This window comes from Podarcis cretensis, assembly GCF_951804945.1.
Source record: "Podarcis cretensis genome assembly, chromosome: 17".
Classification (NCBI taxonomy): Eukaryota; Metazoa; Chordata; class Lepidosauria; order Squamata; family Lacertidae; genus Podarcis; species Podarcis cretensis.
The window spans coordinates 27,869,545-27,886,806 of record NC_137187.1 but is presented as its reverse complement, the minus strand read 5'-3'; the positions used below and the strand labels follow the sequence as shown (position 1 = coordinate 27,886,806).

General features: G+C 43.0%; 1 protein-coding gene across 3 annotated transcripts in view; it reads right to left on the bottom strand.

The window, feature by feature from the left end:
* Positions 1-17,262, bottom strand: part of ADAMTSL1 (ADAMTS like 1) — a 496,501-nt gene that overhangs the window by 109,249 nt on the left and 369,990 nt on the right. For all 3 annotated transcript variants that reach the window (XM_079959104.1, XM_079959106.1, XM_079959105.1), the window contains one exon: positions 1,811-2,112. In XM_079959104.1, the coding sequence (XP_079815230.1) occupies positions 1,811-2,112 (302 nt within the window). The remainder of the gene's footprint in view (positions 1-1,810; positions 2,113-17,262) is intronic.

The window sequence follows — 17,262 nt, the reverse complement described above, 5'->3', positions numbered from 1 at the left end:
GTGTCCCGATTTTCACTTTTTGAAATATGGCAACCCTATGTAAATTGTGTATGTGTCAGATTTGAACGACGCTGCAGAGATAAATGCTTTCTGTGCCATTTTTAAACCCATTTCCCTATTTTTACCTGAGAATGAGGTAGTAAGGGAAAACAATATTTTGTTCTGATAGGGTACGGGATGTGGGATAACCAAAGGAAGGCATAAATAATTATGAAGCATTATTCACTTCGTGATAAAAATGTTCTTTTTCTATCATGCACAAGTTACTCAGAACCCATGAAATGCAAGCCATTTGTTACAATTCCTGTGTGGAAAAACCCCAGCTTTAGAGGAGCTAAGGAATTTTAGAAATGGGACATTTCTAATGGGCGCAATTTTCATAAGCAATTAGCAGAAAATGACTGAGTAGACCCAAATGGATTAGACACCATGTACATTAAACAATTCTCATAATATGCATAAATGGTGACCCTCCTTAACTTTTAACCTAAGTGCCAAACTTACTAGCTCCAGGCAATCTTTTCGCTGGTTATTTTTGCCAAATGTTTTCTCTCTCTCTCCTTTACCCTGCACCGAGATCCAAGCTAATGTCATTTGCTAGTAAAAGCTATCAAAACCAGCTGAGTCTCCAGTAGATTCAGTAAAGAAATACATATGCAACAGCCCAACGCTTGGGATCCATGTGTCTCTGCTTACAAAGCAGAAGTCAGGCAATGCAGAGCTAATGACACCTGATGCTTCCTGACTTAATCTTGCTCTTTAAAAATACGCTTCCCTGGCCCAAATGTAAATGGTCAGCAGGAAATGTAAACAACCAGACTACTGCATTAGTCATATGAAAGACCCCAGCTGTGAATTCTGATACCTTCTAGATCCAAAATGGCATTACATCTGGTATTTATTTTCGATAGTTCCCTCACAGAGCCACTCTTCCATTTCAAACAGAGAAAACAGAAGACCGAGGTCTGATTCTCACATTTCGGCTGCCACGGTCGAGCTGGTGGGACCGTCCACACAGTACCCAAAGGTGCTCATTTCATGGGTTATTGATGGATGGACGGAGTTGCTTTATATGCCACATTTATCCACATTTCCCATTAGCCAACTGTGTGCCTTGTGAAAATTGGCTCTAATCTGCTGAATTGAAAAGTTCGGTTGGACAAAAACCCCTCTTCAGATTTTCCACACATCTGATAAGAACTAATTTAGTGGGGAAGGTTGTGTTTTTGCAAGGCACCGCTGTGGAACAATGAGAGTAGAGGGAAGGATTAATCAGTACACAATAAGATCAAAATGCGAGTCGGGTGAAAGTGTGGATGCAGTTAGTTCAAATTAAGTCTGATTATAATCAGTGAGGCATGTAAGGGACCCCTGACCATTAGGTCCAGTCGCGGACGACTCAGGGGTTGCGGTGCTCATCCCACTTTATTGACTGAGGGAGCCGGCGTACAGCTTCTGGGTCATGTGGCCAGCATGACTAAGCCGCTTCTGGTGAACCAGAGCAGCGCACGCAAACACCGTTTACCTTCCCGCCAGGGCAGTACCTATTTATCTACTTGTACTTGATGTGCTTTCGAACTGCTAGGTTGGCAGGAGCAGGGACCGAACAATGGGAGCTCACTCCGTCACGGGGATTCGAACCGCCGACCTTCTGATCGGCAAGCCCTAGGTTCTGTTGTTTAGACTACAGTGCCACCTGCAGCCCAAGGCACGTAAGGTAGTCATGACTTAATACCCATCCATTTTTTGCTTGTGGGTAGGCAAAATTTAAAACAGGAAAAACAAGTTGTAAAAAAAAATTGCAACTCACCTCCTGCACAAGACTCAGAGCACTCTGTGAAGCCTTCATACTCCCAGTCATGGAGTTCGTCAAAATCCTGCGAGCCACCATAAAACACATCAGCCTCTTCGGGACTATATTCGCTGGTCTCCCCATTGCAAGGGCCACCATAACAAGCTCGTTCAGAGGCTGGTTTGGGCCCTTCACATTCATCAATGGGCAAATCAGCCACAGATTGAGAGAAGGAGAGCAGAACTTGGCACTTCACTAAGCGGACTTGGATTCCGACTCCACAGGTCACGCTGCAGGCAGACCAGGTCTCCGGAATAAACCTACAAGGAAAAGCAAACATAGGAATCATCTCCCTAAGACAGTGGTTTTCAGTCAGGGCACCTTGAATGGTGCATTGCAAGGCAGTAGTTCTCCAGACAAGACAAAGTACATAAAATAATACAATACAAATTGAGAAGCAGAGACTAGAGGGTGGGGCAAGGCAGGTGGAAGGAGGCCTTGCCAGACAAAGTCTCTCCCCACACCTCAAGGGAGCTGTGGACTCAAAAAGACTGAAAACCTTGACTTCCGGGTTGGCGCCATCGCCGAATGGCAGACTCCCTCCGAGCTCTGGAGGGAGCCTGCTCGGCAGGGGTTGGGTCCCACCGTGCCGGCGATGCGGGGACCCTCAAAAACCATGGGCGCAGAAGCCCATGGACTTGGTGACTCAGCGGGCACCGTTTGCGCCCCCGACCCGCGAAGAAGCCTTTTTAAAGGCTTCGGAGCGGGGGATGGGGGGTGGTGTGGTGCTATGAGTCCTCCGCTTCCCCTGCCGAGCGAAGCCGCATGCCATTCGACGGAGAGCGCTGACTTCTTCTATTGAAAATTTGGACTGAAAATAATAACCCGTGAGTAATTGGAAAATCAGATTTAAAAGGGAAAAAAAATTTTTAAATTTGGAACGAGCGGGGGAGGTGCAAAAAGGAATTCCGCCTCCCCCCTGTTGTAGAGGATTTAAAGCAAGGATTTGATAATTAAGATCAAGAGAAGAGTTTGTTTTTTATTGAGAAAAGTCATTAATTTCACGATGGAAAATTATAAGATTGTGCTGGAGGAGAAAAGTGGATTGTGTGGACTAAAGTGCAACCCCCCCCCGGGAACCGGGAGTGATCTGTGAGAGTGCCTGGTGAGGAGATATAGAGATTTTGACAGCTGTCAAAGTAGCTGTCAAAGTTGGAGAATAAAAAGAGAACTTTGTTACGATGACTTTGCCGGTTAGATTCGTTACAATCTGGATATAAATTGTTGAAAACAAGGGATAACAAGTTACTTTGACTTTTGGGTGTGATCTGGAAGGAAACTGAGTTACCATAATCCCTCTAGAGGGGGTTTTGGGACACTACAAGAATTGATGCAAGTGGAAAAATACTTATGGAACTGAATAGGACTTTTTATCTCCTGGGAAAGCTGCAAAAATGAAACATTGTTTTGTCTACAGAGGTCTCTACACTAAAGGAGACAATAGATATATCTATTGAAGAACGGAAGGGACTTGACGCAAGTTTTTGTTCCTGAACAAATAAAGCCTCTGTAGAGGAACTAGAAGCTTTTGGAATTAGAACGTTTTTGCAGCGGAACAGGAAAAGAAAACAGAGGAAAGTGAGGAAGAGAACAACAAGAATTGGACAAAGTTGGAAGTGGGAACATTTGGGACATTCAGACTTAAAAGGACTAAGAAACAAAATTTGAGTTTTACTCTTAAATATAGAGATCTGGATGGAAAAAATGGACCTTCTTGAGATAGAGTTTTTCCAAGATGGGGTGTTTGAAACTAAAGACTATCAGAAAGATGGCAAAGACTATCAAAAAGACGGCAAAGCGGAGTAGAGAGAGATTTGGACATGGATGTGGGGTTCCCAGGCTGACAGCAGACTTGATGGACATTGGGGATCGAAACCAGGAAAGGGGGGAGGGAAATTAGGAATCCAAAGGGTGTAAAATTATATTATGTTCTTTATTCTTTTTTTTTTTTTTTGGTTCTGTTCTGTGTATTAAAGAGGGGAATTCGTGGAAGGGAACAGGGGACGATCTTAGGGGGGAAAATATTTTTAAGTTGAAGAATGGTTTGAATATTGGATCAATGATAATAAGCTTAAAAGTTGGGGTAAGAACTTGTTGAACTAACTTAATGGAAATGGAATACAAGAGGGGGTGGGGTGGGGAAGTCCTGGAAGGATGTTAATGAAAGTAAGGCCTAAATGCAAATGTTTCTTTTTTCTTCTTTTTCTCTTTCTTTTTTCTGTTATTTTTTTGGAAATTTCAATAAATATTATTTAAAAAAAAACAAGACTGAAAACCTTTGCTCTAATGCAGGCATAGGCAAACTCGGCCCTCCAGATGTTTTGGGACTACAACTCCCATCATCCCTAGCTAACAGGACCAGTGGTCAGGGATGATGGGAATTGTAGTCCTAAAACATCTGGAGGGCCGTGTTTGCCTATGCCTGCTCTAAGGCGTCTGGGCCTCTCTGCCAGAGATGCCAAAACTGTAACTTGAAACCAATATTATTTGAGAAGTTTAAAGGGCTCCTTCTATTCATGGAAGGGACTCGGGTCCAATGGAAGCTCCTGTTGAAGAAGGCAGGTTTGAGGAGGCTGCATGCAGGGGGAAGGGGAATCAGTGAAAACTGCACCCCCCTTTTTTTTAGTGTGAGCATCCTGTGAGTGGATTCAACTTAAGTAAAGAAAGATGCTCCCTTCGCAGTGCGAAGGAAATGGGCCAGATGACTTTAAGGAAAGTCTAGCTTCATAATTTTATAATTCCACAGATTCCTCTTACCAAAAACATGACCGCAAATTAATGCAGGGCAAACTGGCTCTACTATTAAAAAAGCATGTTAAGTTCATGCAGCACACCCTGTTAAATGAAATAATGGAGATGTGCGTAAACCACATGCTCAGAGCAACAGCAGAAAAGAGAAATGTATAGCCTGTAAGGAAACTCTTCTAGGGAATGAAAATTGCTGCATAAACTATAATCTACTCATTATTAATCATTTCACTGTGCACAGTAATTCATAACTGAAAAGCAGGAAATAACATCAGGAAGTTATATTTTTTCCTGCTTCCTAAACAGATACTTTGCATTTTGAGTTATGAGCCTAGTAGGGTAGGTTTATGCTATGTAATAACTTGCTTCAAAGGCATAAAGAGAACCTGTGGAGCTGAGAGCAATAAAACATACAAGGTTGCCATTAGAAAGTCAACATTTACTAATAACAACCATATTTCTGAGTTCGGTGATAGTGCTACTTTGCTGTGAAATAAATTCTTAATATATGCTTATGAGTTACTAACTTTTCAGCCGCCGTGCATTTCTTTTTTTCTGTAGTACAAAACTGTAAGAGATATATTCCAAGCTTATTCATCTATTTGGAACGAGCGACACTTGACTAGTCAGAGTTGCGGAAAATCAAAGCGCTACTTGCACAGCGATAACAGAATTAATATCCTGAGAATTAATATAATCCGGAACGAATTAAGTACAGTGGTACCTCGGGTTAAGTACTTAATTTGTTCCAGAGGTCCATTCTTAACCTGAAACTGTTCTTAACCTGAAGCACCACTTTAGCTAATGGGGCCTCCTGCTGCTGCCGCGCCGCCGGAGCACGATTTCTGTTCTCATCCTGAAGCAAAGTTCTTAACATGAAGCATTATTTATGGGTTAGCAGAGTCTGTAACCTGAAGCGTATGTAACCTGAAGCGTATGTAACCTAAGGTACCACTGTACTTAACTCGAGGTACCACTGTAATTGTTAAGAATGGATTTCTGTTTGATTTTTTATATGCTGATATTATTATTCTATACTATTCTAATGACTGTCAAATGTTACTATATTTGATGTAGGTTGCTTATTTTAAAGCTATGTTTTATTATCACATTTTTGTATTGCATTAGATTGTTACAAGGTGTACATTCTTTGTTTCTTCAGCTTGTAAACTGCCTTGGGTATTGTAAGATAGAAAGGCGATATACAAATTAAAAGTGATAGTGATGATGATGATGATGATGATATTTTTGCTGCTGGATACATTTGGGACGACAGTCACATTCACGCCCTGCTTGTGAACTTCCTGAGGCATTTGGAAACATATTTGCAAGGCAATTATAATCTTATGTGCAGGAAGCTTTTGAGGAGCGGTGAGTGGGAAGCATTCAAACCCACAGTATGGCTTCTCCTGATGCTTCGGTAGAATAACGCTGGTAGAACAACTCTGGTAGATCTGCTCTACATGACTTATGCCCAATTAACTCAAACCATTAGCTATTTATTGCTATGAAATGTGCACTCCCACCCAAACCGTTTTGGCTTTCCCAACAGAAACTTGGAACGGTACCCCGGATTTAAGTGCATGCGATAATTAGCAGAAAGATTAATTGCCACATTCTCAATTCTTTCACATTAAAACTCAAATCATCACATTGTTTGTTTGTTTGTAAGAGCTAGGCTATAAAAGCTAGCATGTAGCCTGGACTGTAGAAACCAACAACAAAAATTCATTATATCCAGAACTGGATAGCCAGGCACACACCTTACATCTGTAATCAATAAAGTTGTGGCATGATTTGAATCAAAGAATGTTGCCACGAGTTGTCATTGAAGCATATGCATGTTGCTGGGTCATGATGCCTGGGCATGCAATTTCTTCTGCTCCTTCCACAAGCTCCCCAACTGCCTTGTAATCTTGGGTTACCAGCCAGAGGAGTAACTGCCTGATATACCCAGTTTTGTTAACAATGCATGTATCTCCAGACCATGGCTAATGCAAAAATAACCATGCAAATAAGTTCACAAATCCTTTTTTTCAAAAGCAAACAAATAAGCAATGTCCCTAATTAAAATTTAAATTCTCAAGTTGCAAAATAAAATGCCAAATCACGCCCCTGTTTGATGTGAAGCTCTGTGCAATCATTTGACAAACTCTTCTTCCTTCAGGCAGGAAGGTCTGAGTTCTTTTAACTTATAAAAATGTACATGCTTCAAATTCAACATTTGCGGTTAAGGAATATTGCTCCTGAGATAAAGATCACCTCGTTTATAAAAACAACAATGTAACGGGGCCCTACTATTTTAAACAGATATTAGCAGTGAGAATGTCCACATTTTGTTTTGGCATGGAACAATCACATTCATTTATCGTTAAAATCCTCTAGAGCGAAGTGGGGTGGTTTGTAGTCAAAGCTTTGAGAGAGCAGTGGCAAGAGAAATGGAGAAAGACAAAGGGAAGAAATCGCACAAGTTGATCCAATGCCCTGGCAGCTGAGAGGGAATTTTCCCAACTGTTCCAAAACGCAATGGACTGCAACCATAGGAAATACACCTCCAAAGAGATATTTTGGCCGACAGAAAGCAGGGCAAAAACGAAAGGGAAAAAGTATTCGTAGATAATATCAAGAGCAATATATACATAACTAACATCCTCGCTGACAGCCTCAGATCCTCCAGGGCACCTCTAACAACCAATTTTCATCTCCTCTTTCATCTAAATATGGAATGTTCAAACGGTTTCAGAGACATCATCTCCTTGTAACCATTTCCAGAGAGGCAGTCATGCGAGCCTTTGCACAGCAAAAAGTCATGGGGCATCTTTGAAGACCAATAAGTTTACTATGGGATAAGGTTTTGTCGATTGCAGTATACCGTATTTTTTGCTCTATAAGACTCACTTTTTCCCTCCTAAAAAGTAAGAGGAAATGTGTGTGCGTCTTATGGAGCGAATGCAGGCTGCGCAGCTATCACAGAAGCCAGAACAGCAAGAGGGATCGCTGCTTTCACTGCACAGTGATCCCTCTTGCTGTTCTGGCTTCTGAGATTCAAAATATATTTTTTTCTTGTTTTCCTCCTCCAAAAACTAGGTGCGTCTTGTGGTCTGGTGCGTCTTATAGAGCGAAAAATACGGTACATCTTATACTTCATTAGATGCATGGAATGTTATCCTGAGTTGCTATAATGCTTGTAACAACCCTGCAAAAGAAGTCGGAACCATATATTTTTTTAAAAAAAGTTATCTTATTCATTACATCCATATCACGCCGTTCCTCCAAGGAAGTCAAGGTGGTCTTCATAGCTCTCCTCCCCACTGTAATCTCACCACAACTAGGGACAGGCCTGAGGTTTGTTTCTGTTTTATTATGTATTCCATGTTTTCATTTTGTATTTCTGTGTTGTGAACTGATCTTCAGATGAAGGGCAGCATACTAATTTTAACAAACAAACATATAAATACATGTTTTTGCTATGTTGCTACTTACTGGAGCAATTCCGTGTAGAATGAACACGCAGATCAAGTACATTAAGATGCAGGTAAAAGTTCTGAAAACACATCACCTGTCTAGTTCCTTAAGCCCTTTTGGTAGGAAATCTCACCTCTAAAAGACTGGCTCTAAGCAAGCGCGGCTTAACATTTAGGAATTATTATTGGGCGATTGCATACTACTGGCCTTTCTGCAGCTAAGTTGTTCCCTGTGGGTTCTATTCAAATAGATGCATGTCAGGAATTTCCTTTTGTTTCTTATTGAATCAGCCCCATCACTTAGCCGGTGCCATCTGGCATCCAGATATTACAGTTTGCCCACCCCCCTTTTGCTATATTTTATTTTATTTTTACAGCTCACACCAGGTTATTTATGGCAAAATGTTAAAAGCTGGATATCGTGTTAACATACAAAAGTGTTTTTCAAGAGTTGCAAATCTTTTAGAAAAAACCTCCCCCCACTCGGCAAACTCTCCAACGAAACAAGTCAGATGAAAACTAATAGGCCCCTGACTTTTTCAGCCGCAATGACTGTGTAGTGGACTGTGTTCAGGTTGTGTAGTGGGCTATGAAATCAGGCCTCCATGAAGAAGGAAAGGATGAGACTAGCCAAGTTCTGAACGGTCTCTTTCACAGACTATACTTTCCCAAACATCAATGTGATAAAGTGACAAGGAACAGGACATAAGGAGTTTATAACTATGTTTTACTCACTGGTGGATTTATTGTTTTCAGCTACTTTTATAATTTACATCTACATTTCCTACACTTGCTTTTGAAGGTAGCATTCCAAAGAGCACAGTTCCTACCTAGAGGGCTGTATATAATGCCATCTTTCCTGCGTGCTTATTATATGGATATGGTCACTGGAGGATTAAAAGGACCTAGATGAGGTTTAAGTGAACACACTTTCCTATCTAGAATCATAAGGCATTGCCTCAGGCAATTCGCAACACTGCAAAATATATCACCACTCCCATTTTACAGCTGAAGAAACAGCTCTGTTGTCGACAGCTCTGTTGAATAGAATGGTGCTTTTAAACCTCTTCTTAAATTACTGGATTCCTTTCAAAAAACGACACAGAGGTCAGATATTAATGCATAGGAATGAACTTTAGGTTGTGAAAAGAGCAGGATAGTGCACACCCCGGAAATGATCTCTTGAAGAAGGTACAGGGTTATAAAGATTAGGACTAGCTGCCTGATAAACAGTTTCTATTCAAATGCGATTTTGGTTTTAAACACAGTGTAAGGTAGTCTCTGGGACGTGGGTGGCGCTGTGGGTAAAACCTCAGTGCCTAGGTCGGTGGTTCGAATCCCCGCGGCGGGGTGAGCTCCCGTCTTTCGGTCCCAGTTCCTGCCCACCTAGCAGTTTGAAAGCACCCCTAAGTGCAAGTAGATAAATAGGTACCGCTTTATAGCGGGAAGGTAAATGGCGTTTCCGTGTGCTGCGCTGGTGCTGGCTCGCCAGAGCAGCTTCGTCACGCTGGCTACGTGACCCGGAAGTGTCTGCGGACAGCGCTGGCTCCCGGCCTCTAGAGTGAGATGAGCACACAACCCTAGAGTCCGACACGACTGGCCCGTACAGGCAGGGGTACCTTTACCTTTAAGGTAGTCTCTATGGGAGTATATTGTATTTAATTACAGGGTATCAAAGTTTTTAGGGGGCTAACCAGGCTGGGATAGCTGGGATAGCAGGCTTCTTGGTTTCTGAATGTCTGATGTAGATTTTCAATTTTGTTGTTCTGTATGGGACAATGACAATAAAAATTATCATATTGTATAATATTGTATCGTATCGTACTCTAATTAAAAATGAAAACAGGGTGTCACAGTACGGAGCTTTCATACTGGTTTAGATAGCGCTTTTAGCAACTGCAGTTGCATGCAACGTTTTGCCTGCATCTATAGCTGGAACTATCCATGAGTCCATCAGGCCCAGTTGAGATTATAAACTGATGAGTGGGAGCTGCAACATAATGTTGCAGTGTATTTCCATTTGTGGGATAGTTCAAGTTCAGAGCTCCATTCAGCTCGGAACAGTGCACTATCCAGACCGCTCAAGAGATGGGATTGAAGGAAGGGTGAGGGAAAACAAGGACGCCTCATTTTCCTTGCCCTCCCCCTGATATAATGCTAGAGCTCTTAGACACAGACTCACAGAATTGTAGAATTGGATGGGACCCCAAAGGTCAACTATTTCAACCCCTTGCAATGCAGGAATCTCAGCTAAAGCATCCATGACAGATGGCCATCCAACCTCTGCTTAAAAACCTCCAAGGAAAAAGAGTCGACCGCCTTCCAAGGGAGACCGTTCCACTGTCGTACGTCTCTTTCTGTCAGAAAGTTCTTCCTGGTGTTTAGTTGGAATCTCCTTCCTTGTAACTTGAAGCCATTGGTTCAAATCCTGCCCTCCAGAGCAGGAGAAAACAAGCTTCCGCCATCTTCCATTTGACAGCCCTTTAGATATTTGCAGATGGCTAGCATCTCTCCTCTCAGTCTCCTCTTTTCCAGGCTAAGGATACTCAGTGTGCTGGGCCCGGGGGTAACCCATGAAACACAGTCCTGGTCCGGTCCAGAATCTGAAGGTTCCACTAGGAGTCAGTCCGACAGGTCCAAGGCAGGACATGAGGCAGGATACCAGGCAAGGACAGGTACAGGATCTCAGGCAGGCATACAGGTCTGGCATACAGCAATGTTGCTCCCGCAACCTGGGGTGGGGTCTGACAGCCTTTTATCTTTGTCGGGGTAGCGGCCGGTCCTGATCCCCCAGTGACTCACCTCCCTGTTCCGCCCGAAGGCGAGCGCTCCTCCTGCGAATACTCAGGTCTCTCCTTCTCTCAGACCTTAGTCTCTGCAGCTCGGGAGACGTCAGTGGGTTAATAGACCCAGGGGCCGCTTCAGCCTCCCCTGACCCAACCGGTAGTGGAGCAGCTGTAAGTGATGGCCCAGCTGAAGGCAACGAGGGAATCCCCACATCTGGAGCTAGGGCAGGCTCAGGTGCCTGACTCAGCCCAGCTGGTGTTTGCTGCAGGGAAACCTGTGCAGACTGGGACTCTTCAGGATCAGGCCCCAGACTTGGTTCAGATGATGCCTGAGGCAAAGGATCCGGTGCAGATTGAGACTTCTCTGGGTCCGAGTCCCAGGCCATCACACTCAGCTCCTTCAACCGTTCCTCATCAGGCTTGGTTTCCAGACCCTTGATCATCTTGGTCACCCTCCTCTGCACACGTTCTTGCTTGTCAACATCCATCTTGAATTGTGGCGCCCAATCTATTCAATGTACCGGCATTAACAGAGCAATCTTATATGTTTACTCAGAAGCAAGTGTCACTGTTTTCACTAGTAACGGCACATATGATTGCAGCCAAAGGGTCTAAGAAATGTTGTTAGGAGGCATTCTTTAATCTTCACTTAAAGTAGGGCTAAGTTAAAGATCCTTTAGTACACAACCCTATAGAGAAAATTTAATACGAGTCATCTGTCTCATTTCTAATAGTAATTGGCAATAGAGTCAACCCGCAATTTAGCTTCCAGTAGCACCTTAAAGACCAACTAAGTTAGTTCTTGGTATGAGCTTTTGTGTGCATGCACACGAAAGCTCATACCAAGAACTAACTTAGTTGGTCTTTAAGGTGCTACTGGAAGGAATTTTTTTTTGTTTTGACTATGGCAGACCAACACGGCTACCTATCTGTAACCGCAATTTAGCTGTTCTCCATAGAGATCATATTACTGATCATTCTCATAAGATTTTGTTGCCTTTGGAAGGTTAGCAGGCGGTAGGTTTGTGTTTCGGCTTGTCAAAAAGGGCTGTTTTCACAACTGCAGGGTGGGTCATAGGTGCAGTGAATTTAGCCCTCTGAAATTTGTTTTATGATAGAGGAGGAGGATATCCTATCTAGTTCAGGCAGATGGAAAGCGACTAGTTTATCTCAGCTAGATGAATAAAGTGTGCTGAGTGGCAGTTTCTTATTCTTCTCTTTCTTGTATTTGTGGGTCTGGAGAGAGGAAGAAGTGTTGCCAGCAGCCTCAAGAGCAAGGTTTCTTTTGATTGCTGGCGACTGGCATTTCCCATTCCTGCCAACTAAACAAGACCTTCTACATTACTCCTATGCAGTGGCATAGCGTTGGTTGTCTGCCCAGAGCTGTGTGGAGGGGATTTGTGGAATGGAGGGAAACAGGCGGAATACGCATGCACATTCAGCTGCGTAACGGTGTCCTCATCACCCAGGAGATTGCGGTTGAAGATAGGAAAAGAGGAGTTGTTCTGTTGCCTAGAGAGGTCACTTCCTGCTTCGCATGGAGAAGCTATGTTCAAGGAAGTTTCCGATACAGTGGTACCTCTACTTAGGTGCACCTCTGGTTATGTATCCTTTGGGATACACACACGGCAAACCTGGAAGTATTTTTCCAGGTTTTGATGCACACACATGCGCAGAAGTGCTCTTCCGCGCCATACACATGCGCAGAAGCACTCTACCATGACACGCGCATGCACAGAACAGACACCTCCTGTTGCGGAAACCTCGGGATCCGACCAGAGTTCCAGAATGGATCCTGTCCATAACTGGAGGTTGTTGTTGTTTAGTCGTTTAGTCGTGTCCGACTCTTTGTGACCCCATGGACCAGAGCACACCAGGCACTCCTGTCTTCCACTGCCTCCCGCAGTTTGGTCAAACTCATGTTAGTAGCTTCGAGAACACTGTCCAACCATCTCATCCTCTATCATCCCCTTCTCCTTGTGCCCTCCATCTTTCCCAACATCAGGGTCTTTTCCAGGGAGTCTTCTCTTCTCATGAGGTGGCCAAAGCCTTGGAGCCTCAGCTTCAGGATCTGTCCTTCCAGTGAGCACTCAGGGCTGATTTCCTTTTGAATGGATAGGTTTGATCTTCTTGCAGTCCATGGGACTCTCAAGAGTCTCCTCCAGCACAATAATTCAAAAGCATCAATTATTCGGTGATCAGCCTTCTTTATGGTGCAGCTCTCACTTCCATACATCACTACTGGGAAAACCATAGCTTTAACTATACGGACCTTTGTTGGCAAGGTGATGTCTCTGCTTTTTAAGATGCTGTCTAGGTTTGTCATTGTTTTTCTCCCAAGAAGCAGGCGTCTTTTAATTTCGTGGCTGCTGTCACCATCTGCAGTGATCATGGAGCCCAAGAAAGTAAAATCTCTCACTACCTCCATTTCTTTCCCTTCTATTTTATTGTGCTTTTAATACTTTGATGGGAGCTGCCCAGAGTGGCATATAAATTAATACTAATACTAGTAATAATAATATTTCAATAGAGCCCAGCAATGAAAGTGCACAGCTGTATTGAGGCAGCACCAGGTGTTGAAATTTTCTGCCCCTAACAATTTTGTACCTGGGGCAACTGCCCCTGTGGTCCCCCCACTGTACACCAATGCTCCTTACAACCACACAAGGACAGCGGAAGGGAATAGAAAACCACTGCTGCTACATACCATGCTATATAACCTACCTAGGATAAATGCACAACTGGAACCATTTTGAATATTTTTGACCCCACCCTCAAAATTGACGAAATGCTCTTCTCAGTTCACCCCCTTCAGTGGGGTTGTGATTGTGAAGAAGGCATTTCACAACAGACCAAAGAAACAATGAAAGATAACAAATATCTCGTTTTCTATCAAAGAAACCTTAATCCACCCAAACATTGTAATGCTATTTTACAGAGCTGTTTCTCCATGTTACAGCTGGGGAAACAACTCTGTAAAGCAAACAGATCTGCTGAATAAAAAGGTGCTGATAAATACAAATAAAATCTCTGCTTAAGTTCTTGGGATTCCTTTCATTCCCCCCCACCCCCATTCAAGGCTGTATATAATTCCTTCAATCATGGTCTTTGCCATTTGTCCAAAATACTTTATAATTATATTCCATATTTTCTGTTGTACCTTATCCCAGAATCCTTACAAAAATCCATTTGTACCACTATTCAGAAATCTGTTGTGCTGTTGTTTTTATAAGAATGCAATAACTATTCAACACCAAGCATTGGGGGAGGTTTTTCTTCCCCTCACGAAGCAACGCCAACATTAATTCTCAACATTCAGATCCAGACTTTTGTCAATAACTCCGTGATCATGACTTCTGGAGTTGTGGCTTCTTCTAGCTTATTATTTTAGTGCTCTGCAGCAGAAATATGGGCTATGATTCAAATCATCCCTTTCCAGTGTAAGCAACGTGATCCTTGTTTGACACACACACACCCCGACACTGCCCAGTTCCCATTATACAACTGAAGGGTAATTATAGTTTGTTAAATATGTATTTAGAAAAGTGGTTTACTAGTAGACAGAAAACTGCAGAAATCCAAAAACTGGGCTTCCAAATTAAAATAAATAAAAACAGATTCAAACATGTATCTGGCACTTGGCTATACATGAACAAAAGGCACATATGAAATATATAATAGCTCTGAAGTATAACTTCATCATAACACGTAACAGCTGACAAATATATATTTACATATGATACATATAAATATAAACATAACTATGATCTTGAGTATAATATTGTACATTTCCTCACTGTTTCCCCATGGCTTCAATTAAAATTTGCGTGATTTCAGGTCAGCCATGCCAGCATGGCAGCTTTACTATCTCAAAGACAAATTTTATGAGATGAAAATATGGCTCTAACATCAATCAAAACCAAAAATTGTCTCCAGGAAGGTTAGATATGTTTCAGCTAAATGTGTTTTGGAATGTGAAAGGTTCAGAGTCTAAAGAACAGCTGAAGCAACTTGCACAAATCCTGCTGCCTTTCTGACACCATGAGGAAGACATTAATTTTTTCCCCAATCCCAGGGCCGGTTCAAGACATTTGGCCGCCTGAGGCAAAGGAGAAGATGGCACTCCATCCTAATTTAATGTTCAGAACCCAACTGGGCTGATGTTTGAATTTTACTTCAATGTTGATGATAGGAGTAGAATCCTGTGCCACATCTGGGACAGCTGTCCAGATTAGGGGCCACAGGAGGGAGAAGTGGCAACAGAGTCAGTTGCCTTACTCTGCCTAATATTAGGGCCGGCCTTGTCCCTTTCACAGTAGCAGCAGTTTTCAGAAAAGGTGATAGTGGCTGAAAGAGTAGCATCGAGGAAAATGCTTAGGTGGTCCTTCTCCCCTGTGGCTGCTTTTAAACAAAGAAAAAGTATGTTGTTGTTTAGTCGTGTCCGACTCTGTGTGATGCCATTTAGCTCATGCCAGGCACTCCTGTCATCCACTGCCTCCTGCAGTTTGGTCAAACACATGCTGGTAGCTTCGAGAACACTGTCCAACCATCTCGTCCTCTGTCGTCCCCTTCTCCTTGTACCCTCCATCTTCCCCAACATCAGGGTCTTTTCCAGGGAGTCTTCTCTTCTCATGAGGTGGCCAAAGTCTTGGAGCCTCAGCTTCAGGATCTGTCCTTCCAGTGAGCACTCAGGGCTGATTTCCTTTTGAATGGATAGGTTTGAACTTCTTGCAGTCCGTGGGACTCTCAAGAGTCACCTCCAGCACCATAATTCAAAAGCATCAATTCTTTGGCGATCAGCCTTCTTTATGGTCCAGTGCTCACTTCCATACATCACTACTGGGAAAACCATAGCTTTAACTACTATATGGACCTTTATCGGCAAGGTGATGTCTCTGCTTTTTAAGATGCTGTCTAGGTTTGTCATTGTTTTTCTCCCAAGAAGCAGGTGTCTTTTAATTTTGTGACTGCTGTCACCATCTGCAGAGATCATGGAGCCCAAGAAAGTAAAATCTCTCACTGCCTCCATTTCTTCCCCTTCTATTTGCCAGGAGGTGATGGGCCCAGTGGCCATGATCTTCATTTTTTTGATGTTGAGCTTCAGACCATATTTTGAGCTCTCCTCTTTCACCCTCATTAATAGGTTCTTTAATTCCTCCTCACTTTCTGCCATCAAGGTTGTGTCATCTGCATATCTGAGGTTGTTGATATTTCTTCCGGCAATCTTAATTCCGGTTTAGGATTCATCCAGCCCAGCCTTTCGCATGAAAAAATATACTTCACATCTAATTTGGCATTTATCAGCATCCCGTGAGAAACCACTTCCCATTTCAATACAGTAGGAATAGAAGGGGACCTTATGAGAAACTCTTACAGGGCTTGTTCTTTAATCTCCACCCCACCCTGGGTAAATTGTAATATTTTAGCTTGGCGAATCAATAACATTCTTTAGTTTTTAATGTTTGATTACCGTACTTTTCCATGAAGGTTGTTTTTTTTTTATACGTTTTTTCTTAAAACGTAGTCCCCAAAAATAGGGGGCATCTTATACACGGGGGCGTTATACACGGAAAAATATGTGAAGTAAAATGTCATATTTCAAGGTGGGAACCTCTAAATCAGTGGTTCTCAACATGTGGGTCCCCAGATGTTGTTGGACTACAACTCCCATTATCCCTAGCCCTGGACTTGCTAGCTAGGGTGATGGGAGTTGTAGTCCAACATCATCTGCAGACCCACAGGTTGAGAAAGGCTGCTCTAAATGTTTAAGTGAGAGACATTTTCTGAAATGAACATTTATTTGGTAAAAGCACCCAATGAACCTTGGGAGTGCAGAGTGTGTGGAAATCTCAGATCCGATGACCAGAGTTCACAAGATGAATTGCTGTAAACATGGCATTTCTGTGATGAATGTGATACCTAGGCTGGCTCTGAGCTAGCAAAGGCTGGAAGCGGCAAGTTTTGATGTTTGTGTGTGCTTTCAAACTCATGTGAAGCCTGAACTGTACAGTTATGTGAGAGGTTTTGCACTGCTTCCACAACGGAGAGTTTGAGTCAGCTCTTATTCACCAGTTTACACAAACCAAAATAAATAAACTCAATCAGCATGCACAAAACCACTTTGGCTATGAGTGAAAATCAGCACAACTTGATTAAAAACCTCAGCTGCTACAAGCTTAGAGGGTCATAAAAATAAGCCCTCTGTGAATCAACTTACTCAGTTGTTAGAGCTACATCATGTTAATTGTGGTTTAACAGGGGACGCAGGTGGCGCTGTGGGTTAAAACCTCAGCGCCTAGGACTTGCCGATCGAAAGGTCGGCGGTTCGAATCCCTGCGGCGGGGTGCGCTCCCGCTGCTCGGTCCCAGCGCCTGCCAACCTAGCAGTTCGAAAGCACCTCCGGGTGCAAGTA